The sequence below is a fragment of the Eubalaena glacialis genome, chromosome X (assembly GCF_028564815.1).
Source record: "Eubalaena glacialis isolate mEubGla1 chromosome X, mEubGla1.1.hap2.+ XY, whole genome shotgun sequence".
Classification (NCBI taxonomy): Eukaryota; Metazoa; Chordata; class Mammalia; order Artiodactyla; family Balaenidae; genus Eubalaena; species Eubalaena glacialis.
In genome coordinates this window covers 99,495,184-99,518,621 of record NC_083736.1, presented here as the reverse complement: position 1 = coordinate 99,518,621, position 23,438 = coordinate 99,495,184, and the positions used below count along the sequence as shown (strand labels likewise).

Genomic DNA, 23,438 nt, shown 5'->3' with positions numbered 1-23,438 from the left:
TAATGGATATACTCTTAGCACAGTGCCTACTAAGTAATCAGTACATGGGAGCTACTGAAGTTATTATTTGGACCAGATGTGGCTTTGAGATCTCTCAGTGATAGGTCAAGACCTAACAGCGGTGCATCCCTGCCCTCTTGTTGAATTAAGGTTTTCATATGTCAGGTTTGCTTAAAGCAAGGCCTACCTGCAGGGCATTCCCTGAGCTGGTGATTCATGGGTGGGATGCATTCCACCCACCTATTTTAAGCTGTTCTACATTTTCTTCCCCTTGACATGGACGTGTTTACACAGAGGAGGACAGTCCCAGTCAAAACAAGATGAAAATACACTGCTGGCTGGGAGCCCCAGGCTAACTGGTTTCAGGTCCTCTCTCAGCTGTCAGCACCTCACAACAGAGCCACGGGGGTGGGGGAACCTGCCCAGCCCTACTCCCCTGCCTCCCTCCATCGGCCCAGCTCTGCCTGGTATCAGGCAGTTGGCCATCACCTGGTCAAGCTAGAGTGGGGTTCTGGGGCTGAGGTTTTGCCAGTTTTACAAGGGCAAGAAGGAGGGGTGCTGAGGGGCAAGGGCTGCCCTGGCCAGCTCTGGTGTGAGTATTGTGTCTGCCGCCAGGGTCGCCTGCTACACAGGCAGAGAAGGCAACTGCCAACAGAGAGTGGTGGAAAATGGCCAGAGAAATCTCCCCCCAGCAACCTGACCTCCTGCCTGGCATTTCCCCCACTGGACTCATTCCTTTGGGTCAACAGGAGGCTCTTGGTAAAAAGAAATTACCCTGGGGAAGGAGAACCCATCAACCCCTTATCAGTCACAGAGCCTTCCTGGGGGTCAATTTCTCACCTATGCCAACTTATCAGTGAGTCAGTAGGACTTGAGGAGGAGATTTCCAGGGAGGATGCTTTGATGAGCATGCAAGCAAGACCCCCCGGACGGGAAAGCACTGAAGATAGAAACCCCCAGTAGGGCTTGGACATATATATATATCACTGCTCCTCACGGCCTCTTCAGAACGGTTCGCTTGTGTTTACCAAGAAGAGCAGGAGAAAACAATCTCCTTTGTCATAAACTCTGCTACTCAAAGCTGCCCACTCAGGCAGTTTGGTTTCTTTACAGTGAGTCCAGGAATATTTGGGCACATTTGCCTGTCCCCTGAAAGCCTAAGGCCACCAGTTAGCCAGGACCCGTTGTATGGCCCACCCCAGGCAAGTACCCCCCTAGTCTATACTTAGTCAGCCTGGGTCGCTTCTCCCAGAAGCCCCCCAACTATTCGGACCACAGTGAGCAGGTCATCATGTTCCTTCCCTGAGAAAAACTAAATAGTTCCCCTTCTGAGAAAGACCTTTCATTTTAATAGGGATCCTCAAGACTTCAAACCCAAGGATGACATTAATGGTGAGAATTTCCTTTATGTTGCCGGTCATCAGGGTATTTTTAGTCAGGATGGGTTTTTTATCTGCAACCCCCCCCCACCGCATCGTTCCAGTTATATGGCTGTCACTTGCTCAGAATCAGGCTTGCTAGCCTGAAATCCCTCTTTGATGTTACTGCCAGCTGAGACTTGGCTGCCCTCCTCCTGGGCTTCATCACCCTCTACTGCTCCCTGTGGGTGCCCTGTTCCCAACTGACCCAGCCCCTCCAGCTAAAGATGGAAACTGACCAAAGTCCCAGCATTAGTGCAGAACCAGGAGCACACACACGGGTGAATTATCCCTTTTATTGAAGAGGTCGGGCCTTGGTTCCAGGTCATTAGTGGCCACTTACTCAATTAAATTGTGTTTGGGTTGGGTTTTCCAAGTATGTTTGATTTTCACCAGTCTTTCGTGTTTTTAACTGCAGAGTTGCTCTCGTACAATGATTGTCCCCAAATTAACATGTTAACAGGAGGCAAATTCATGAATTTGCCTATAGTTCTTCCCTGTGGAGGCCATTAGCCAAGTTCTAATACTTATCTAAACCTTCTCTTTACTTATTAAGCACATGTTCATGGCATTGAGACTGTGTGCCAGGCACTAGTCCAGACTCTGGGGGTACCGTGATGAATAAGATAAGCCCCTGCCCTCGAAGAGCTTGTATTCTAGTCTAGGAAGCCAGTCACTGCTCACTTGAGACCATTTGCACTGTCCACTTCCAGTGGTCATGATCTTATCTCGCTGTGCCTTCGGTCCTGCTTGAAAGACTAGGGGTCCTGCTGATTACTGACTGTGCCATTGGAGAAGCTCTCAAGGCCAAAACTTTATGCAAGTTACAAGTCCTCTGTGAGGGAAGGATTGCTAAGACCCTCAAGACGCGAATTTTTTTTTTTAATAACATCACTTTTTTAAATTGAAGGTAAGGACAAAAGCTGGTCACATTCAGAGATTAACAGGCCTCATCCAGATGGTTAAAACCATCTTCTCTTTCTTGGTTAACCATCTCCTAATTTCAAGTGATTTCTACAAGTTCTCTGGAACCATCTGAAATTGTCCTTTGAGGAGATCCACCACACCACCGCGTGGCAAAGCTTGAGCAAACGCACCGCCGGACACACCTCACTGGATATCATCATCATCAAAGAGATTTTCAGAATCATTAAAAAAGTCTGCATGAACTGCCTTTTCATTGGCTGCCAAGTCCATCAGGAGCCCTGTGCTGCCTCCTGCCTCGTCCAGATCCACATAGGGCCCGGCACCCTCAGGAAACATCTCGTCCACCGCCTGCTTCACCTCCGCCTGCCAAGACACTAAATTTTGAATGTTGATTCCATCTGAACATCAGTCCCTCAAACTATGCCCCTCCCCATAGGCAGTATCCATAACTTGTGAAATCATGGAAACAACAAACTGGAACTGGACAGGAAGTTAGAAATGCTGGACTTTGAAACAGCATTGATAGGACTGCTCATTTGGTGAGCCATTTTGCCAACAGCGTTTGAGGACCAGGGCCCTTACTCATCATGGCACATATCGCATTCACGTGGCCCTTTTTACTACCTGAAGAACTCAGCTATGCCGCCTACAGGATATCCACCATGTCTGGAAACATAGGCACATATATATATTGTCAAGGACACCATCAGTCTGCAGAAACGATGCAGTATTATCTCCATTTCCAAACTTTGGGGAGTCCATAAACATATACACCTTGTGTGTTGTTTATGTGGGGCAGGGGGGCATCATTCCCATTTCATGAACGAGGAGCTAGCAGCATAGGGGGTTTAGAAGCCTTCTAAGCAGTTCTGGGGGCCTGGTGGTAAGGTAGAAAAGGAACTCTGGCCTTCTGACGTATTTTCTTCCCACTTGACCTAGTTCATTTAGAATGGGTGCTAGAGCTGCGTTTCTCAGGGAGCACCTACCCTGGCATACGCACTAGGAGAGTCGCTCTCAATTCTTCTTGTCATTACTCTCTGTCTGAGGACTCAGCTCCATGGGCCAAGCCCATTATTGCAGCAGCCTATTGTTAGAGAGAAATCACCTGGTGACAAGACAGATGCCTCTGGATTGTCTCCCAACTGTGTTCAGGCCCCACTGCCCCCAGATGTCCAAGGAGTGTCTGTGAAACTCCCTTTTCTCAACTGCTGAGCTAGTAACTGTCTATACTTGGCCTTTCCTCAGTTTCCATGTTTACTTTAGCTCTTCTGCAACTCTGTCAACAAACGCCACAGTATTATTAGTTTTAGCAAATAGCAGGATGTCAGAACTGTTGACCAGGATTTGTTACTTTGCTGTTAGAGCTCTATCCTAGGACACAGGGGCCAGTGTTCCTCTTATTTTTTAAGGTGTATGGGCTTTGCCTTTCCCAGGCAGGCCCACCGAGCTCTGCCCAGTCTATAGGCCTTCAAGGCTGCTCACTGCCAAGGCTCCACCCACCAAGACCTGGGCCCTTCTGTCTTTGCTTGGTGGTACAAAGACATCTGTAAGTAGATTTTTCAAAAACTCAATGCGAATACTTTGAATTTTCCGTTTTTGTACCTTAACCCTTACAGTCTTGCAGTGGCCTTTAAAGGAAGTCTGTACTTGCTAAGGCAGCTTCGGGGCTTAACATTCATGTGGAGAAGAGCGAGGGGGGGTGTATTTTAGGCTGGCACTAAGAATTTCCAGGCTTTTGACCCAAAGTATCTTTCTCTTCCAATCCCACCCCCAACACTGCCTGTCTCAAGGAGCAAGAAAAGAGGTTAAAAGGGTCACTCTGTTGCTGACAGGCAACCAGGAAGTCCAGGCCTTGGGGGAAACATAGCCTTTGTTTATTTAAGCCCCAAACCTAGCAGGCAGTGTAAATTAAACATAAAAATAAAATAAAATACCGAAACACAGGCCGGATGCGTACCACAGAGAGCAGTGAATTCCCTTGGGAGAGAGGAGTCAGTGAGCCGCAGGGGCGCCCTCCTTGCCCGGGTGGCACTCGCAAGCCATGGGATGGGATGCGGACGGTAGGGGCAGGGGAGCGCAAGGCTTGGCTCAGGGTCGGGATGGGCACGTTTGCAGAGATCCTGGCAAGTCTTTGTAGTCAGCCCCAGCAAACTCCTGAGGGGGGAATGAGTCACAGCCCTCCAGCCAGCCTCGGAATGGATCCACGTTTGACCAGGCAGGGACAGCCACAGGGCTGGAGGAGAGCTGGCTTTTGTTGAAGGGGGGGTAGGGCAGGTTAATTGACCAGACTGTGCTGTTGGAGAAAAATCAGCCCCTCCCCGTTCTCTCCCTCTCTCCGGGTTCTTCTTCTCCCTTCCCGCCGTGTGATGCCTGCCCCCCACGCCTCCAACCTCCCAGGCCAAGAGTTCCCACGGACAGCTGTGAAGTGTCTTAGAAGCAATCTGTTCCTCATAACAGAGAAGCCAAATTTGCCGAAGGTTGATTTATAAATCAGAGCAAGTTTGGGTTATCTTTCTAATAGCAGCTCTCATTCACGTTCTGATCAAGTTTTCAGGAGTGAGAGGGAAAGAGGTAGCCAAACGTGACAGGGAAGGAGATGACTGAACAGATGTTAGGCTCAGAATATGCTGAACCCCATCATCGTGTGTCATACAGAGTGGGTCGTGGTGACCGTGGCACTTTGGGGACTCTTCGGGTAGATCCTGTCTTGGCTCCCACCTGTAGGCCAGTGGTTCCCAAAAGCAGTTCCATGGACTGGGGCCAGGAGAGCTGCATCCACATCTCCTGAAAGTACCCTTCTCAAGCCTCAGACGTATTCCACTAGATTTTCTAGGGCTGGAGCCCAGGACGTCCATAGTCTCCTCACCTGGACCCATTTCTTTCCCTCCGCAGCCCACCAGCAAGGTGTACCTGCTGTGTGTTTAGTCATCTTCTGATGCTGATCCGCCACTGACTACTGTGTGGAAAGTAATACAGAAATTTAGTTCATCCCTATTTAAGTATTTGTAGCTGATAGTGGCAGAATGTGGTACTTTCCCAGGGCTTTGGCATTGGAAGAGAAAACTTTCCTAATTCCTCAAAGTGTAAAGAATTCCATTATAACTCAAAGGTATGACTCCGAGGGTGACATTTGTAGGCACTGCAGTAGTCCGGTCAGGCAAACAGCTTGGACTGAGAGGAATTTTTCTCAGTGCCATTCAAATCACACTTCTCAGGTCGTCAGTCACATGTGACATCTATGCCAGGACTGGCCCTCTTTAGAACTGTCCTCGTGAGGAGCCTATGGGAATCATTTCCTAGGCATTCACATGATCGATTGTACACAAATGGTGCTTGTTTTTATTCCTCTTTCATTTGAATGTGTGATTGACATCTTTGAAAACTGTGGACCTGGCAGCACCAGCACTTCCTGTGCCCGGTGTACAGTGTGAAGCGTCTCAAGCTGGTTCCCCCTATGCCCACCTGACTTCCACTCCAAGCTTCCCCCCAAGAGCCTGTCACCTATGACCCCTGCACAGCACGCAGCCAGCTCTGGATGTCAGAGAGAGCAGAGGCCACGGCTTGTGACACTCTGGCTGGGTCTCCAGTGTCCTGCCTTGCCACTTTGCCATGTCCTATTGCTTTACTACCCCTTTGGGGGGTCACGAAGCTGGCATCAGGTGAGAGAGAGAGACAGAGATGGAATGATGCCCTTTGCGTGCCTAGCTCTGTGAATTAGACTTTGTCAAAGGCTGAACGGGTGTTTGCATAAACGTGTGTGTGTGTGTGTGCGCTTGCGTGCCGCTCTTTCTTCCTGATAAGGTGTGTGTATTCCTTGTCAGCAATTCTCAAACTGGGCAGGAGGCCTTCCTTAACCCCTCCCCGCATGCCTTTGAGCTGCCTGGCTCTGTCCCCGTGGCTGGGGCTGGGTGGGGGGCCCCCAAGGAGGAGCTTGCCTTGTTTCTCTCCTTTCTTTCTCTTCTCGGACTAGTGTGTCCCCTGCCCCTTCCTGCCACCGCCCCCCACCTCAGCTGGGCTGCCTTCTTTCCATCCAGGAAACCCAAGGGAGGGGGGAGGCGGCTGGAGAGCCAGAGGCCCTTTGCAATTACAGAGCCTCTCCTCACAAGTCACAGAGTCCCACAACAGCGGATCAAGGAGCTACCTCAAGTGAGCCCACGGTGAATAGCTCCGCTGTGAGTTAAACAAGGGCCTCAGGCGTACAATGTGAGAGCCTTGGGAGGCTCATAATGCTTACCCATCCTGGCCCAGGAGCCCCCGCGCCTGAAGAGGCCGGCGCTATTACCGTCGTTTTGTTCCCCAGGGAACCTGGACCACTTCAGAGGTCACCCATTCTATAGCGGGGCCCACAGGGGAGTCAGGTGCTGCACCTCAGAGCCCCTGGCCTCTTCACAGGCCCCTTGTCTGCTGGCTCAGCGTCCCCAACAAGATCCTCCTGCTTCTCGTCTTCCAAGCATTGCCAATAGTCCCAAGTCCTTCACATACCACTCAGAGTAACCCCGGCAACTGCCAGAAAAAAAAAGGCTTGGAATTTCGGCTCTTGGGACTGCTCCATAAAGCAAAAGGACTGGGGAGAGGCCCTGCCAGTGTCTCCCTGGCCCGGAGAAGCTGGTGGAGGGCTGGTGCAGACAAACAAACATGGAGAGTGGCCATGTTCTTGCTGCTTCCTTTCCCAGCCCCTGAGAAGGCTGTCGAGGGCCAGGATTCCCAGAAGGTGGGCCGTGATGAGGGAGTTTATTTGCCCACGTGAAGATGCTCGCTGGTCTGGGAGGGCACTATAGAACAAGGATAAGACCACGAGGAGCTAGCCAAAAAAGGAAGGCCAAAGAGGTTGACAGATAGAGGTGACCCCCTCCCCGTGCTAAACGTAGACCCCCTTCTCAGAAGGAAGGGACTGGCAACTCAGAGACCCTTAAGGACCTGTGCTTTGTTCCCTTGGTTTACAAAGGAAGGGAATCAGAATGAGGGACCCTGACACTGTTGGCCACCATGTCAGAGGAGCCTTGGGTCCCACAGAAATTCCACGTTTTGTGGCTGCTATGTTAATCCCCGTCTAGATGGGCACGGACCAAACGACAGGGTGGGGAGAAAAAAGGCGGGCCCGATTCTGAGGACTGAAATGATGCCGGGGTGATGGCGGTGGTGTGGCCCTCCCAAACCCCAGGCTACCCTCCTGAGCACCCCCAAGCCCTAGGCTTTTTCCTGAAGTAAACATTTCACTGAGATCTAACCAGTAGATAGACTTCAGAGTTTGCCACAGGCCCAGGATATTCTGGAAGGAAGCACAATTGTTAACCTGCACTACCAGTTTGTTTGTTTGTTTGTTTTTAATTTCCCTGAAATGTGCCTTGTACTTTGAATAGGCAGTCAATCAACTTTGAATTGAATTGAATTGAATTGAATTGAATTGAATTGAATGATAATGGCAACTAGTGTGGGGTGGAGGAGGGGATTCCATTTACCGAGGTTAATTTGACATTCTCTTTTTTCAGGAATATCTGTTTCATACTTGTAGATGGGTAATGGGGACGGTGGAAAATGAGAAGAGAGCTTAGAAAAATGATGGAGGTAAATTTTCCCAGCTGCAAGGCAAAAGGAGAAGGGAGACAAGCATAAATATTGACACAAGGTTCATGAAATTTAAGATCCACTGAGCTAAATTGCATTCCTGGATAACGTTGCCAGTACTTCCAGTCTTGCTGAGATGCCAGGAGAGACTGCCTAGTCCCCATAGTTAGCCACCAAAGTCGGGGTAACAAAGTTGATTTGACAAGAGCCCTTTTTGACTTCTTTGAATGAGGGTGAGTGGAGTGGAGTGCCTTGTCCAAATGGGGTTTGGTTCTGCCTGTCAGCCCTAGTGTCACTGGGAGATTGTTTGTGAAGCTCACATTGGATCATGTCTGGGAGGGAGCTGAAAGGCACAATTCATTGCTCCTGCCATCATTCCGTGCCAGGGTTTGGCCCAAATCAGTTGCTAGAGCCACTTTTCCAAGACAGTGTCCCTCTCCACCACGATTCCTCTTGGGCTCCCTGCCGCCCACCACTGCCTTCTGCATCTGCGTGCGCATCCTCCTCCCTGTTTTCCTGCCCCCCAAAGTCGACGTTCTGGGCCCTGGCCCTGCAGGGCAGTTCACGTGACCCACAGAGGACAAGGCACTTTGTCTGTCTCCGTCTTTCCTTCTTGCTTCCCTCCTTCTGGACTTTGGGGATTTTCCATGAGGCCAAAGTAAAGATGTAAGTGGCAGCATCCTTCCTGTCTATAGTCTCCCACACTGGAGAGGAACCGAGGGAAAGAGAGAAGAGTGAAGCCAGCACAAATTAAATGATGGCATTTCAGCCTCCTTATTCCCCCAGCCTCTTCAGAAAAAGGGACAAGTAAGTAATTAGAAGTAGACAGAGCTTCAGGCAGAAGGGGGCCGCCGTGGAGGGGTAAATGGGGAGGGTTGTTTTGCAGCCGCCCTGTCAACTGTGCTAACACTCCGGTGCTCAGTATCCTTTTTGATTTCCTTGTCCAGCTCCTAACGCAGCGTTTGCTTGGTGGCTTGCCCCGCACCTCTCGCATCGTGTCTTTTCCCGCTTCTCCTGCCACAAGGCCCTGTGTTTCGCCGGCAACTTTGCCGAGCCTTGGGGGTGGAACATTCCCTGTAGAAAATAAGGAAGACTTGCCTATAAAGAGTTTCCTTTGGGCTGCGTGGTACACAGTGCTTCGAGTGTGACAAAAAGGGAAGTGAGATGTTCCCCCTCCTTGCCGCCCCCTACCTACCGCACCCACCCTGAGTCTGCCTCCCACCCCTCGGCAGCGTGCTGAGATCCTGCCCACAGGTTCTGAGGCCCAGACTGCCCAGTCTCCGCCTTCCTGCGCCGTGGGAACCCGAAATAGGAAGGGCTCTTGTCCTAGAGAGTCTGGCTTTTGAAGTGGAACAGAATGGTGACGATGTTGAGACACTTCTTCCACTTCAAAGGGAACAAGTTGGCTTCCAGGGCCACCTGAAATGGCGGGAGCTGACCCCATCCTCCTTATGCCACCCTCCACCTCGAAGGTCACCCTGAGAGAGGGAGGGTCAGCTGTGTCTGTTTAATCACAGAATCCCATAGCTGTAGGCCTAGAACCGAGAGCCGGCAAAGGACCTGGCTCATCAGCTGGGCGCTGTGACCGCGGTGGCTCTGGGTCCAGCCTACCATGTAACTCACAGGATGGAAGAAAGGAAATTTGGAAACACACATGTTGGAGTTGCTATGCTGTTGAATCCTTAGGCCACTGTTTCCTGCCTGGGGCCCACCTCCAGAGACACAAGGACGCTGAGAGCCTCACGGATCAGCACTTTACTCAGAAAAGTTAGATCAGATCACAGATACCCTATACAGCACAAGCTTCCACTCACTGCAACACTTGGCTCAGCTATTCTGGGCAGAGGAATTTTCCGGTGTGCCGAGGGTTACACAGAAAGCCTTTTGGGTTCCTCCAACTTCTCCCTCTCCCCCTCCTATCTGCGCCTGTCTCCCCTACCCCTGCTGTTTGAAAATCTTTCTACAGGGACATTTAGGTTGGTGGTCTTCCTTTAGCAAAGCCTGCGATCCAGGGATCCAGCCATTATTTGCGAACTGAGAATCATAAGGCCTCAGGGTGAGCTCCTCTCACTATTGGTTGGTGAACTAGAGGTGCAGAGGGGACGAGAGATTGGCTGAGTGTGGGCTGAACCTGGGACACCCTTTCAAAGTTTTTCTGAAATGAAATCCCTGATGTGAGCTTGTTTTCTTGTTGGTTTCATTCTCCTAAAAGCTGAGCACAGCAGGAATACGGGGGAGAAAGAGTTAATACGAACTGGAGATTGACTGGGCTGTGATTATTATTACGAGACTCCATACCTAATTTGGGGCGCTGTGTAGTCCATTCTGGGAGCCACCTGGTTGGATTCATAGTTCCTATTTCCTAGGCAGAGAGGGCTTTCTTTGAGGACTGCGTGGCTGCCTTTTGAAATAATGCAGGTGAGCAAAGCCCTGTTATAAAGCTCATTTGGACACTTTGGATATTCTTCCGGTCCCCCATGCTGCTGGAGTCCTAGGAGTACTTCCCCTGCCCCTCACCTTTTCTTCCTCTGCACCACTTTCCTGGCACCTCCAACCCATCCCCCAACTGCCTTGACTCACTCATTCAACAAACCTACTCCCTGCCCCCACTAGTAGGTGTAGTAAGAACAAACTTGGTCTCTACGTCAGGAAGACCTGAGCTGGAGTCCCAGCTCTATGATTTATTAGCTGTGCCACCACCTTGGGCAAGGTAGCCTCTCAGACCCTCGGTTTCTTCATCTGTTAAATGATGGTGACAGCGCCTACACCACAGGGTTTGTGACTCAGCCAACACAGCGTCTGGCCCATAGCCGTTGCTCAGTTAATGGTAGCTGTTATTGTCAGCGGGTCTCAAACCGAGCTTATTTCTAATAGAAGTGTAATTAATGTACAATTCAAACACAGCCTTGCTAGAAAACTTCACCTGTTTTTTTTTTTTTCCCTCCCCAAACTACCTGGATTTCTATGCCTCTGTCTCCATATAAGGGAGTCCCCATTGAAGGAGCTGGTTTTTCTTCTGTCCTATGCCCTGTTTTCCTGGTAGTGTTTTTTCCCTGCCGACCCGGCTTATTTATCTCTTTTTTTCTTTTCATCATCTCCCTTGGAATCTTGGGGTAGGTAGCAATAGTGAGTTGAGGAAAGATTTACAAGCCAATGAAAGGTCAACTCAGACTCTTCCTGGACCAAGAAAGCTCTGTGTGACACAGAGGGCAGATTAATATATCAGGGAATTCCAGTATCAGTTAAGCTCCGGATTTAAGAAGGTTTGTTTTTTATTTTTGCTCAGATAATGTTCTTGATGACCTATAAATGTGGTCTGCACTTTGTTCTGTCTACTACACGCAGCTTAGCGTGAACACCTTGTTCAGGGAGTTTGTGACCTGAAGATAACATGATATCCTGAGATTGGGATTGTCTCCCAGCTAAACTGGGGTGAAGGAAATCACCATCCTGGGCTAGTGCAGTAGGTTTGCTTGGGTAGATCTCTTTGTCGGTCCTTTGCAAATAGAATGGCCCTTGTGCACGTATTACCACTGGTGGGATCCAATGGGAGCTCCACATCATAGTGAAAAATGTTGGTTGTTCAGTGGCATGACTGCACGGGCAGCCTGAAGAAAATTAAGGCCTTCAGACTGGGCTTAACCGGGGCCTTGGCCAGGGTGTCTGTGCCAGGTACCCGGTTAGGTGAAATATCCTGAAGCAAATAATAATTACCTCCTTTGCTGATAAGAGGCCCCAGTACTTTTCCAATAGCTTGATTGCACTAGGGTATTTCTTTGGACCATAGCCTGAATCACAGACTGATTCATGGGTACTGGCCCTAACTCCATCCAAACTATTGTATGTGTGGTGAAACTCAATGTTCTCCTTATGGCCCTGAGTTGGTGTAAATAATACTCCCAGTTGCATCACCTGTCCCTTGTTTGGTCTAGGTTGCTCCATCTGGCTGCAATTCTGCTTCTGACCACCAGGTGGCCTCACTTAGGAAAGAGCATGATAAAAGGACCTCAAGCCTCTGATGGCTTTTTTTTTTGTTTTAAGCTTGACGTTTAAAAGAATGAAAATATATTTTGATGGAAACGTGTAACTCTTAGTAGGCAACAATCACCTCATTTTCCCTGTGACTTGGAATCTGTTTGTTTGTGAAGTACCCTGTAACCCCGTGTGTTGCTGGACCCATCACAGGGTGGGTGTTCTCCTGGGATGGTTTATATTTAGCCTTGGTTTGTAGTTTTGCTGTCATTTGCTGTTCATAGGACAGTAACAAAATCTTGTTTTTAAAAATAGGAACATGAGATCCTGGATGATGTTGAATAGGGTGTTGAGACCAAAGAGAAAAGGGCTGGCATCTTGTGGTCACTGCAGTGCCCACTCCCCTACCGTCTCCTCCCCACCTCCTCTGTCACCCATCTGGCCCCCAGCTGCCCCCTTGTACATGTTCCCCCACTCATCTGAGTTCCTGGACACTTACGCTCTCCTCCATACATGCACACTGGCATGTGCAGATTAGCTAGTCCGTGCATGCCACAGATCTGTGCATGTGTCAGTACATGGACAGGTACATCCGTAGAAGGAGGTGAGTGGATAGATGCTGGGGATGGGGGCAAGCCAGTGGGCAAGCTGGCTGGGTGAGGGGACATGCAACTGACAAAGTCTGTGTGCAGGAGAGAGGCTGAGAAGGCAGGCGCCAGGAAGGAGTGAGGGTCCTGATGGTGAGGGCGGGTGTCCAGGGAGGGCGGCCTGTGATAGCGCTGCAAAGACACGGGAGGTATGCTGGCTGACATCCGAAGAAGAGCTTTTAAAACCAGCGCCGCCCTCTACTGAACGCTTTCTACCTCCTGTAATGGCATTTGTACTTCTCATTTCTCTAAGAAATCAGCTCCATTTGGTTTTTACCAATCTCCAGAGCCCTCTTTGGAGATGCCAGTTGGCACAAGAAAGTGCTGAACTGTTTACAGTCCCAGACTAAGGTTCAGGGAGGGGATGTGGTTTAACTGAGCCACAAAGCCCGGTACAGGACTCATTTGCATGCCGCTGACGCCATGTGACGCAGCCGGCTCCTCCTATATAAAGAAGAAGGAGCCGAAATATCTCCGAGTCTGGGTTGGACTGGCGGCCGTGGAGTTTGTGACACACCAGGTGACACCCCTCGAGTCACTTCCCTTCAACTCTGGAACGCCCGCCCGGCTTTGGGTTCGCTCGGCAGCCTTCGCCCCCCTCCTAGCCCCCGGGCCCGACGCGCAGAGCCCAGCCCCGTCCAGCGCGCCAGCAGCCGGCAGCCGCCCAGCCCGCCCAGCCCAGCCCGCAGCCCGGCCAGAGCTCCCCGGCAGCCCGAGCCATGAATACCGAAATGTATCAGACCCCCATGGAGGTGGCGGTCTACCAGCTGCACAATTTCAACATCTCCTTCTTCTCTTCCCTGCTTGGAGGGGATGTGGTTTCCGTTAAGCTGGATAACAGGTAACCCCTGGCCACAGCTCCCGAGCCCGGGCGCCGGTGGGGGCTGGGCTGTGAGCGGGATCTCCGAGCGAGCCGTGCGCCGCCGGTCCCCGTTCCCCGCGGTGCAGCATCCTGGGAAGGGGCGGGGGTAGGGGACGCAGGGAAGTGGGGGGGGGGTCACCGCCGCGCTGGGATCCGCCGTCGGAGCGTCCCTGCGGCCGCTGCGCCGTAAGAACGAGCTGCTGCAGCCGGGGGCGGAGGCAGAGGGGCAGTGGGGCTGGGCTGGGCTGGGCTGGGCAGGGGGTCTGGCCGCGCGCCGTGCGCCGCTGGGGAGCAGGCCGGAAGCTGCCGAGCCGAGGAGGAATTCCTAGCTAGCTTCGGAGCTCGGTAGGTTTGCCCGGGACCTTCTGGGCCGGCGCCGGAATGGGCTGGCGGCCGGGGACTCCCTGGGCCGCGCGCCCCCATTGTTTGCATGTCGCCGAGCAGGCCTCGCTGGCCTGTGCGCCCCCGGACCCGCGCGCTGCTCCACGCGGAGCTCTGGGCGGCGGCAGCGCGGAGCCGGTCTGGGTGGGGAGGTGCAGCTTCCTGCAGGGGCCAGAGACGGACCTAGGGACAAAGTGCCCGGAACTTCGGGCCAGCGAGGCGATAGAGAGGAAGAGCTGGGGCAGATGGAGGACTTTGTGGCCACCGCTGCCAGGTGCTCAGACTGGAACCAAGTGGGTAACGCGGTCGCTTTCCTTTTTGTCTTGGCAGTGCCTCCGGAGCCAGCGTGGTGGCCATAGACAACAAGATCGAGCAGGCCATGGTGAGTGGCATCACTGCGTCATTCCCATCCCCAGACCTGGCTACTGCTTATGTAACTCAGGGTGGCAGTGAGCGGGTGGGTGCAAAAGCCAAGAGCCTGAGGAAGCTGACAGCCTGCCTCCTATCCCCTTGGAGGCCTTAAGTAGAGTCCCATCAGAGTGGCACCTTTTAGGGCATTTCCAGTCCACCCTTGCTGGACCCTCTCCTTTCCTCCTCCTTCTCCCATCCCAGGGCTTTGCAGCAGCCTCTGGCGCCCTCCTGGGCCCGTGGCAGGGCAGGGAGCTCAGACCCTTGGATTTGTCTGCATCCCACAGTTGGCAGGGGCCAGAGCTCATTGGATGCCACCGCACTGCAGCGCCTCTGCAGAGCCTGGGCTGGGGTCAGGAGTTGGGAGGAAACAGGAAGCAAAGCACCCCACCCCTTCTCCCTCCTTCACCAGGTAGAGGTCGTACTCCACCAAGCAGCCAAAATGGCTGCAGGAGATTGGGGCCTCCAGCAGTTTTAGCAGACACTTTATTGTGCCCCAGAGCCTAATGACACAGCTCCCCGCCCCCAGTGCAGTCATCCGAATTCAGAGAGGATGAAGCCATCCGGGTACCTTCCCCCAGGGCCAGTGTCCTTTCGGGCCAGGCTGCAGGACAGCTGCAGCTCAGTATGCTGGGTCCTGTGGAGAGGAGGAGACTCCAAAAGAGCCCATTATATTCTCCTGGTGGAGATGGGTAAAGCAGACCAACAGTACGGGGTGCATTGCAGGTGTTCCTTGGGATCTGGGCCAGCCGCGGGACCTTATGTGGAAATGGGGATATAGCATACCACCGCCAACCAGCAGAAGTCTCACCCAAAAGTCTCGCAGGAGCCCAGCTTTGAAAGTCATCAGAAACTTACAGGGGGGAATTCCTATGTAGTTCAAAGCTGGGCTCCCAACTCAGGCGTGGCCCCGATCACGCAGCTCTCCTGAGCGAGGGTTTAGGTGCTTCGGAGAAAGGGGCAGGAGAACCAGGGCTGCGGGGCCCGCGTGCTGAGGGGCTGCTGAGGGAAGGCTGGAGGTTGGCAGCATGAGGGACAGCGCAGGCGCCCCAACGACCAGGAGAAGGTGCCGCAGAGGGGCTGCCGCGGCTAAGGATAGCTTTGTCGTGATCTCCTCCGGGACAGGATCTGGTGAAGAATCATCTGATGTATGCTGTGAGAGAGGAGGTGGAGATCCTGAAGGAGCAGATCCGGGAGCTGGTGGAGAAGAACTCCCAGCTAGAGCGTGAGAACACTCTCTTGAAGACCTTGGCGAGCCCAGAGCAGCTGGAGAAGTTCCAGTCCCGTCTGAGCCCCGAGGAGCCAGCTTCCGAAACCCCAGAAGCACCTGAGGCCCCCGGTGGTTCTGCGGTGTAAGTGGCTCTGTCCTCAGGGTGGGCAGAGCCACTAAACTTGTTCTACCTAGTTCTTTCCAGTTTGTTTTTGGCTCCCCAAGCGTCATCTCACGTGGAGAACTTTACACCTAGCATAGCTGGTGCCAAGAGATGTCCCAAGGACATGGCCACCTGGGTCCACTCCAGTGACAGACCCCTGACAAAGAGCAGGTCTCTGGAGGCTGAGTTGCATGGGGCCTCGTCACCCCAAGCCAGCGAGCCTCTGATGCCACCGCGCCCTGGGGGCTCCCAGGGCCTGGGCAACTTAGCTGCAACTGGCAGAGGAGAAAGGTAGTTTGAGACAGGCCGCCAGTTTGCTCCAGAAAGTCTTAGGGGTCTGTTTTTTCATTTCCATGGACATCTTCAACAGCTTCACCTGACAACGACTGTCCTGTGAAGAAGCCACTTGTGGTTTAAGCAGAGGCAGCCTCTCTCTCCTCCCCTGCCTCGCCAAGGCAGGGCCACAGTTGGGAGAGATTGAGCCAAGTCAGCCTTCTGTTGGTTAATATGGTGTAATGCATGGCTTTGTGCACAGCCCAGTGTGGGATTACGGCTTTGGGATGACCGCTTACAAAGTTCTGTTTGGTTAGTATTGGCATAGTTTTTCTATATAGCCATACATGCGTATATATACCCGTAGGGCTAGATCTGTATCCTAGTGTAGCGATGTATACATATACACATACACCTACGTGTTGAAGGGCCTAACCAGCTTTCGGAGTATTGACTGGTCCCTTATCTCTTAAGGCTAATTCTTTGACTGTGTTCATTTACCAGGTTGATCCAGTTTGTCCTTTAGGTTAAGTAAAACTAAAGAGTAAAGGCAGGGAGGGGGGGGCCACCCTCTGAATGCCTTGCTGCTGCAACCTTTGCCCCATCTGTCCCCTGAAGACATGTGAGGTCCTCTTTTGAATGCCAAACCCACCATTCACTGGTGCTGACTACATAGAATGGGGTTGAAAGAAGATCAGCTGGAACTTCACATTGTCATTCGAAAACATGTTTGTGTTTTTTTGTTTTTTTTTTTTTTGTGGAAAACTTGCAAGTGAACAGAATGATTAGCTTGCCGGTGTCCTCTTGTGGACAAGGGATAGACAAGGGAATGGCTTTGACCCGACGGTGCCTGGGTGATGTGCTCAGGGAGCTTGTCTCTAGGGAGTTCTGTGGCAGTGAACACTTTCCACTTTCTGACACCTTATCCTGATGTTATGTCTCCAGGATTTGGACTTTGATTTTTCAAATGTAGCTTGAAATTTCAATAAACATTGCTCTTTTTTTTTTTCTAAAAACAAACCTGGTGTCTTACTGAATTTAAAATGGAGTGGGCGGTAGGGGCCCCACAGGTGGTCAGGGGCACTGGTTTTCTGACTCGCTGTCCTTTCACGGGCACCCCCTGAGTGGCAGGCCTGTGCTACAGCCATGATCTTGTGTAACTGTCACAACACCCCCATTGTACAGGTGAGGAGGCTGAGGCTCAGCCCATTTAAGTGACTTGCACAAAGTCACACAGCTATTATGGCGAGTTGGGACCCAATCTTCCATCCATCCCTCTCTCCTGCTCCTGCTTTCATGTAACAGCTTCGGAGTGAGTGGCGAGGTGACTACTAACACACAACTTCAGCTCGAGGGGGTGATTCGGGAGGAAGGGTACCCCAAGAAGGTCCAAAAGAAAAGGACAGGGGGTCCATGTGAGGGAGCAAGAAGAGAGGAACTGAATAAAATGAGTGGGCCCCTTCCCTCTTTTGAAACATCATCCGGATTACTTGGTGCATTCTCTTTGATACCAATCCATAGGAGACCCCTGACATGGGCAAAGGAGCTAAGAGGGCCTTAGTGAGGAAAGGACACAATGTACGCGGTGGCCCAAACCCCATCCCTCTCCCCCAAGCAAAGATGCTCTCAAGCCCTGCTGCCCCACTTGTCACTGCTGAAAGTTCACTCACAAAACCCACCAGCCTCGTGGGCACGGCCAAGTCCAAGGATCCCGACTCCACTTCCCTCCTCTGCCTCTCTTTGAAGGTCATCCTCACCCATCACCCTTTCCCCGGCCCCGTGTCTCTGGCATCTGGAGTCCTGCCATTTCTGATTCTGGGCATTCACTGTCTTCTCCACCACGCCCTAACCTGGAGCCACTGTGGGCCCTGAGCTGTGTTCTAAGCCCCCTGGCTTCCCAGGGGAGGCTATCACCCCAAATGTGAGCGACTCCGTTCAATCTCAGCTTCCTATAACATATGCACCTCCCCCTTTGTCACTTGAAATTTAAAAGAACTCCTTGATTTTCCTGAGCCATAAACCTCAAGGACCAAGAGGTCTTGGCTCCCTTTCTTGCACCCGTCGCTGCCTAAATACTTTCCAAACGTCAGGCTTCCTTCACCGTAGAGGTCATAGGTGTTGGCCTGTTCATTCCGAATCACTAAACCTCTTCTTAGAATGTTACAAACCCCTGCTTGCTGGCCTCTCAAATCCCGACTTCCCTCCCTGCTCCTCACCTCTCTATTCATGATGCCAAGTTCATTGTCTGCACCTGCCCATTTGATTGATTTTGGGGCTGTGCAGATTTTGCAGTTGCTGGAATGGACACAGACTGAATCAGGCAGCTACTCCCCTAGCTTTCCCCACCCCTTGCCCCAACCGGGCCCTCCCCAGTTCCCACTTACTCCCATCCCCTCCCCCTCTCAAGAAGAACTGAGAGACTTCTCGACTCTTGGGCTCATCTGCAGACTTCCCACGCCCTGATTTCCAGCCAAACAAGAACCAACAGATGAAAAAAGGAATCTCAGAAGATGCCCCAGCAAGCATACAGCCCTCTCTGGTCATCTAGCCCTTCCCTACGAGAAAGGGGAAAAAACATACCCACAGTCACACAGTGGGAAAGAGAGAACAACTTCGCTTCCTAGGCAACCGTGACTAAACAGAGACAAACACTGCAACTTCTAAGGCCACAGCGGTTGCTAGAGTAGATAAGAGGAACTTTGTGGCTGTTTGTTAGTCACATAGAGGAGCACAGAAAACCAAGCAGGGGTGAGGAAAGGCAAAAGAACACTGCTCCTGGAAAGACCTTCACAGGCTTTGGGGTTCTGGACTCAGCCGGTCCAGCTGGACCCAGAACAAGGAAAAGAACCAGAAGAGCAGCAGCCGTAATGGTCCCCTGCCTGGACATGCCCCCTCTCCCAGGACCCTCCTATCTATCATCTCATCTAATCCTCACGCAGCCGGCCCTTAGAAAAAGAGGCACTTAAGATTCACCTCCATTTCACAGATAAGAAAACTGAGAGCCAGAGAGCTCCGTGCTACTCCCACGGCTCCCACTGATCCCGTGGGGCAGTGGTTCCCACAGCCTTGTTAACAAGGGCGCCTTTTAAATGGCAAAACTCTTCTCAGATCTCCCCCAACCTGAGAGTGGTTGAACTCTTAGTATAGTCATACCTCACTTTATTGTGCTTCGCGGCTACTGCATTTTGTTTTTTTCTTTTTTACGAATTAAAGGTTTCTGGCCACTGTGTGTCGAACAAATCTATCAGTGCCATTTTTCGAACAGCATTTGCTTACTTTCTGTCCCCGTGTCACATTTTGGTAATTCTCGCCATATTTTAAACTTTTTCACTATTGTTATATTTGTTATGGTGACCTGTGATCAGTGATCTCTGATGTTACTATGACTCACTGAAGGCTCAGCTGATGGTTAACATTTTTCAGCAATAAAGTATTTTTTAATTAAGGTATGCACATTGTTTTTTAAGCCATAATGCTATCGCACACTTAATAGACTACAGTATAGTGTAAACATAACTTTGATATGCACTGGGAAACTAAAAACTTCATGTGACTCGCTTAATTACGATACTTGCTTTATGGCCATGGTCTGGAACTGAACCCGCAGTATCTCCAAGGTATGCCTGTATTCTCTGAGAAAGAGAGAGAACACGTAATGGCAAGCAGTGACTGTGAATTCAATGGGGCTTTTAAAGGAACTTAACTGTATTCGCCACAAAAGCATAGAGGTGGATTTGAAAAGTAGAACAGAAATGTGGGTGGTAGATTATTTACAGACAAAGACCTCAGGGGTGCAAGGTGCAGGGCTCCCAGGCTGGAAACCACCACAGAAGAGGGTGTTTCTGGTTGGGCTCCAAGAAGGAACCCAGGGAGTGAGCAGATGAGGAATCGGGGCCACTGGGACATGGCGTGTAGGGAGAAGGATTCTAGAAAGACCATAGGAAATAACGTGCACAACCCAATGTCCCTTAGGGTATTTTGAAGTGTCCTAACATAATCCTACTTATCCTGGAAAAATCTTGATTTCAAATCTCACCTCCTCTCCTCCTAGTTGGTTAGAAATTAATGGACATAATTATTGCTTTGTAGACAGCCTAGTTCCTCAGGTTGTCTCATGCAGAGCTGCTCACCGGAACCCAAATACTTAACAATTAACCACCTCCGCTAGATCAGGCAAAGTTTGACAGAGAACTCCACCAGTTAGCTATTCCAAGCAGAAGTGGTTTCCAGGGAAGAGCTCGCTGGAAGGGGCCATCATAACAATGATTAAGTAATAATAGCTGACACTTACATGGCACTTACTTTGTGTCAGACAATGTTCTAGGCCCTTTTACTCCTATTGCCTATTTTAATCTTCTCTGCAAACCTATGAGGATGTACCATTAAGATCTCCATTTTACAGATGAGAGAACGAGAAGACGAAGGCACAGAGAGGTGAAGCAACTTGCCCGAAGTCCTATAGCAAGTGAATGGCCAGGCCACGATGGAGGGGAGGGGAGATGGATGCATTGAGAAACAGGCTGGAAAATCTCAACAGTTTTCATAATTCCCCCTAAGTCACCAGAGGTGTTCTGGGGGTGGGGCGGGGGGAGGTAGAAAGGAGACCACCCCCAACTAGCAGAGGGACTAACATAAGATTAAAAATGACCAATGAAGCTGGCTGGATGGAGTGAATAGGAAAGGAGGAAAGAGGAAGAATGGGAGGCCAACTTGGCTGGCTCCCAGCCAGTTGAATCGAGCTAGGACCTAACGGGTCTGAGGGAGCCATGGTAAGCTTCTGAGCAGGGAAGTGATGTGATGCCAAATATATTTGCAGAAGATGGGTCCTGGCAGCTGGGGAGGCTGGAGCAGAGAAAGGCTAGCCGAAGGCAAGCCAGCTGTTGCGGTAATCCAGGTGTGAGGCGATGAAGGCCAGCCGGGGCAGGGAGGGGGTCGTGGAAAGGAGACAAAGGGACAAAGCCAAAAGGCACTGAAGGGCAGTGTTTCTCCAAGTGTGGTCTGCAGTCCACTCACCTCAGGTTTGTTGGGAAGTTGGTTTAAAATGCAGATTCCAGGCCCTACCCCCAGACTAAAGAGGGGAGCGGGCGGGGCTTGGGATTGATAACTCTAACAAGCTCCCCTGGTCATGCTGGAGGATGTGAAAGTTTGAGGAACCACCACTAAGTGAAAAAATTATCAGCATGACCTGGTAACAAAGTGAGTTGGGATGAGAAAGCAAAGTAGCCACAGGTCAAGGATGACTTGAAAGTTTTGTGTTTTCTCTTCTTTTTAACTGTGATAAAACATATATAGCATAAAACATACCATTGCAACCATTTTTTTTTTTAAATGAAAGCTTCTTTCTTTCTTTCTTTCTTTATTTTTGGCTGTGTTGGGTCTTCGTTTCTGTGCGAGGGCTTTCTCTTGTTGCGGCAAGTGGGGGCCACTCTTCATCGCGGTGCGCGGGCCTCTCACTATCGCGGCCTCTCTTGTTGCAACCATTTTTAAGTGTGCAGTCCAGTGGCATTAAGTACATTCACATTGTTGTGCAACCATCGTCACCATCCATCTCCAGAACTTTCTCCTCCTCCCAAACTGAAACTCTGGACCCATTAAACACCAACTCCCCTTTTCCCCCTCCCCGCAGCCTCAGGTGACCTGAAAGTTTGGAGTCCGGAGGATTGGGAGACAATGGAAGCACCGAAGAGGCAGGGGTGTAGGAAAAGGCTGCAGATTTGCCAAGGGAAGATGAATTCCAATTTTGATCTCTGGCTGAGCTAAGCATATTTCCATATGGAAATATCCCAGAACCAGCCATGGAAAGATATGTGAAGTCCGAGGCTGGAGCACCAGATGCGGGCGTGTCTGCGTGTCACAGGGGCTGGAGTGATGCGAGTGGACGTGCGCCCCAGGAAGTGGGTGCAGAGGAGGCCAAGCAGAAAGCCCAGAGCCACGCTTCAGAGGCCGCCCACAGTGAGGAGGGAGAGCCGGCTGGGAGGTGTCAGAGAAAGACAAGGAAAGCCCCAAGGGAACACTGAGGTTTTCTGATCTCCTCCCCATCTTTACCTTTTGGTCTATTCTTTTTGACATTTCCTCTCCAGAGTCCTTAGCACAAACCCCACCAGCTTATTAAATTAAACTAATCCTTAAAGGTCATTTTGGGGTAGAATGAGGCAGCTGAGATAGTCTAGGAAGAGGAGTCAGGAGTCCTGGGCTGTTGTCCTGGTCTTTGGCTAACAAGCTATAGGACCTTGGGCAAGTCATTGGTGTCCTCGCCAGCCGCCAGCCGTGAGCTTCCCAATCTGCAAAACAAAGCAGTTACCCGGGATCGATTCTCAGCCACGTGCCTAGGAAGTACCCGGGCCAGGCAGAGCCCTCTAGGCATGAGATTTGTACAGCTACCTCCTGGCTCTAGGCCTCAGTTTTCCTTCCAGCCCCCAGATTCTATTCATCCTCATATCGAGTTCTTATCAAGTTGCTGAAGAAAAAGCCACTTTTAAAGACAGATACATGGCTCAGCACCCCGACACTCCACGTGATTTTGTAGAGGAAGGAATCACCTACAGCCTTATTTCCCAGCCTTTCTCATTGCATGAATCGCTTCTGGTTGCCTCTATTGTGGCAACACACTTCCGAGCTCTGGGTCACCAAACTCACATGGGAGGGAGGTGGGCGAGTGGCACGGAGGTCATCTTGGGTAAGCAGAGGGAATCGGTTCGCCTAGGAAACACCTGTGACTGATGCAGATAAAGAGAGAAGGCAGGAAAGGAATGAAAAAGAGATGACTTCGGAGGGAGTGGGCAGGATAGGACAGGAACTAGAAGAGGAGGAATGTGGGCCCCGGGGGCAGCCCAGCCCCTTAGACCTTCCTCAGCATGGTTCCTCTGCCGTGAACTTCCTGCTGCCACTGCCTAAGAACAAACAGGACAAATTCTCCACCAAAGATTGACTCTGTGGGTCCCAAACTGTCCCAAACATCTCTTCTTTGCCGTCCTTTGCCATCCAGAACCCAGACATCTCAAGGGCAAAGCTAGCCTAACCATCGTGCAGAAGCATCTCGAGGGACAGGCAATGTCCCAGCGAGTTAAGTCACACCTGGGATCAGAGGACAGAGTAATACGCCATCAGTGCTGGGTGGGGCCCTTGAGATCAACTGTCCCAACCTCCTCATTTCCCAGAGGAGGACGTGGACGCCCGGACAGAGAAACAGGCTTGTCCCAGCCACTCACGCAGTAGGCAGCAGGGCCAGGACGAGCCCACGAGTTACAGATGACCCTCTTGCTCTAGGCCTCAGGGTCCCCATCAGTAAAGGGAAGAACTGGGCCAGAGCGATGGTTATTAACTTTGGCTGCACGTTGGAATCACCCGGCAAGAGTTTAATGGAATGCTGGTGTCTTGAACTCCGTCCCCAGAAATGTTGATAAAATTGATATGGGATTGTAACCTGGGCACCAGCATTGGTCAGCTCCCCAGGTGATTCCTGGATGATCTGTGAGGATAGTTTCAATCTTGACATCCATTCGTGCCACACACATCGGCACCTGCTGGGTGCCCGGCCCTCTGCTAGGCACGGGCCAGGGCAAACCCGGGCCCTGTGATTCTGGTGCTGGTTTCCTGTCTCCATGTGGAGAGG

The 23,438-nt window shown here is 51.3% G+C and overlaps 2 protein-coding genes across 4 annotated transcripts in view; one reads left to right on the top strand and one right to left on the bottom strand.

Moving 5' to 3' along the window:
- TSC22D3 (TSC22 domain family member 3) overlaps positions 1-16,846 on the top strand; it is a 58,354-nt gene extending 41,508 nt beyond the window's left edge. For 2 of the 3 annotated variants that reach the window (XM_061178354.1, XM_061178355.1), the window contains exons 3-4: positions 14,103-14,154; positions 15,306-16,846. In XM_061178354.1, coding sequence (XP_061034337.1) covers positions 14,103-14,154; positions 15,306-15,536 — 283 coding nt within the window. In that variant the 3' untranslated portion in view covers positions 15,537-16,846. Of the gene's footprint in view, positions 1-12,988; positions 13,371-14,102; positions 14,155-15,305 lie in introns of those variants that run through there. The other variant, XM_061178356.1, reaches the window with a different exon arrangement.
- LOC133082639 (COP9 signalosome complex subunit 9-like) lies at positions 2,529-12,347 on the bottom strand. The gene is made up of 2 exons (XM_061179309.1): positions 12,291-12,347; positions 2,529-2,708 (listed from the first exon to the last, which is right to left on the bottom strand). Exons 1-2 carry the CDS (start codon positions 12,345-12,347, stop codon positions 2,529-2,531), a joined length of 237 nt encoding a protein of 78 aa, XP_061035292.1.
- Positions 16,847-23,438: the final 6,592 nt, after the last annotated feature.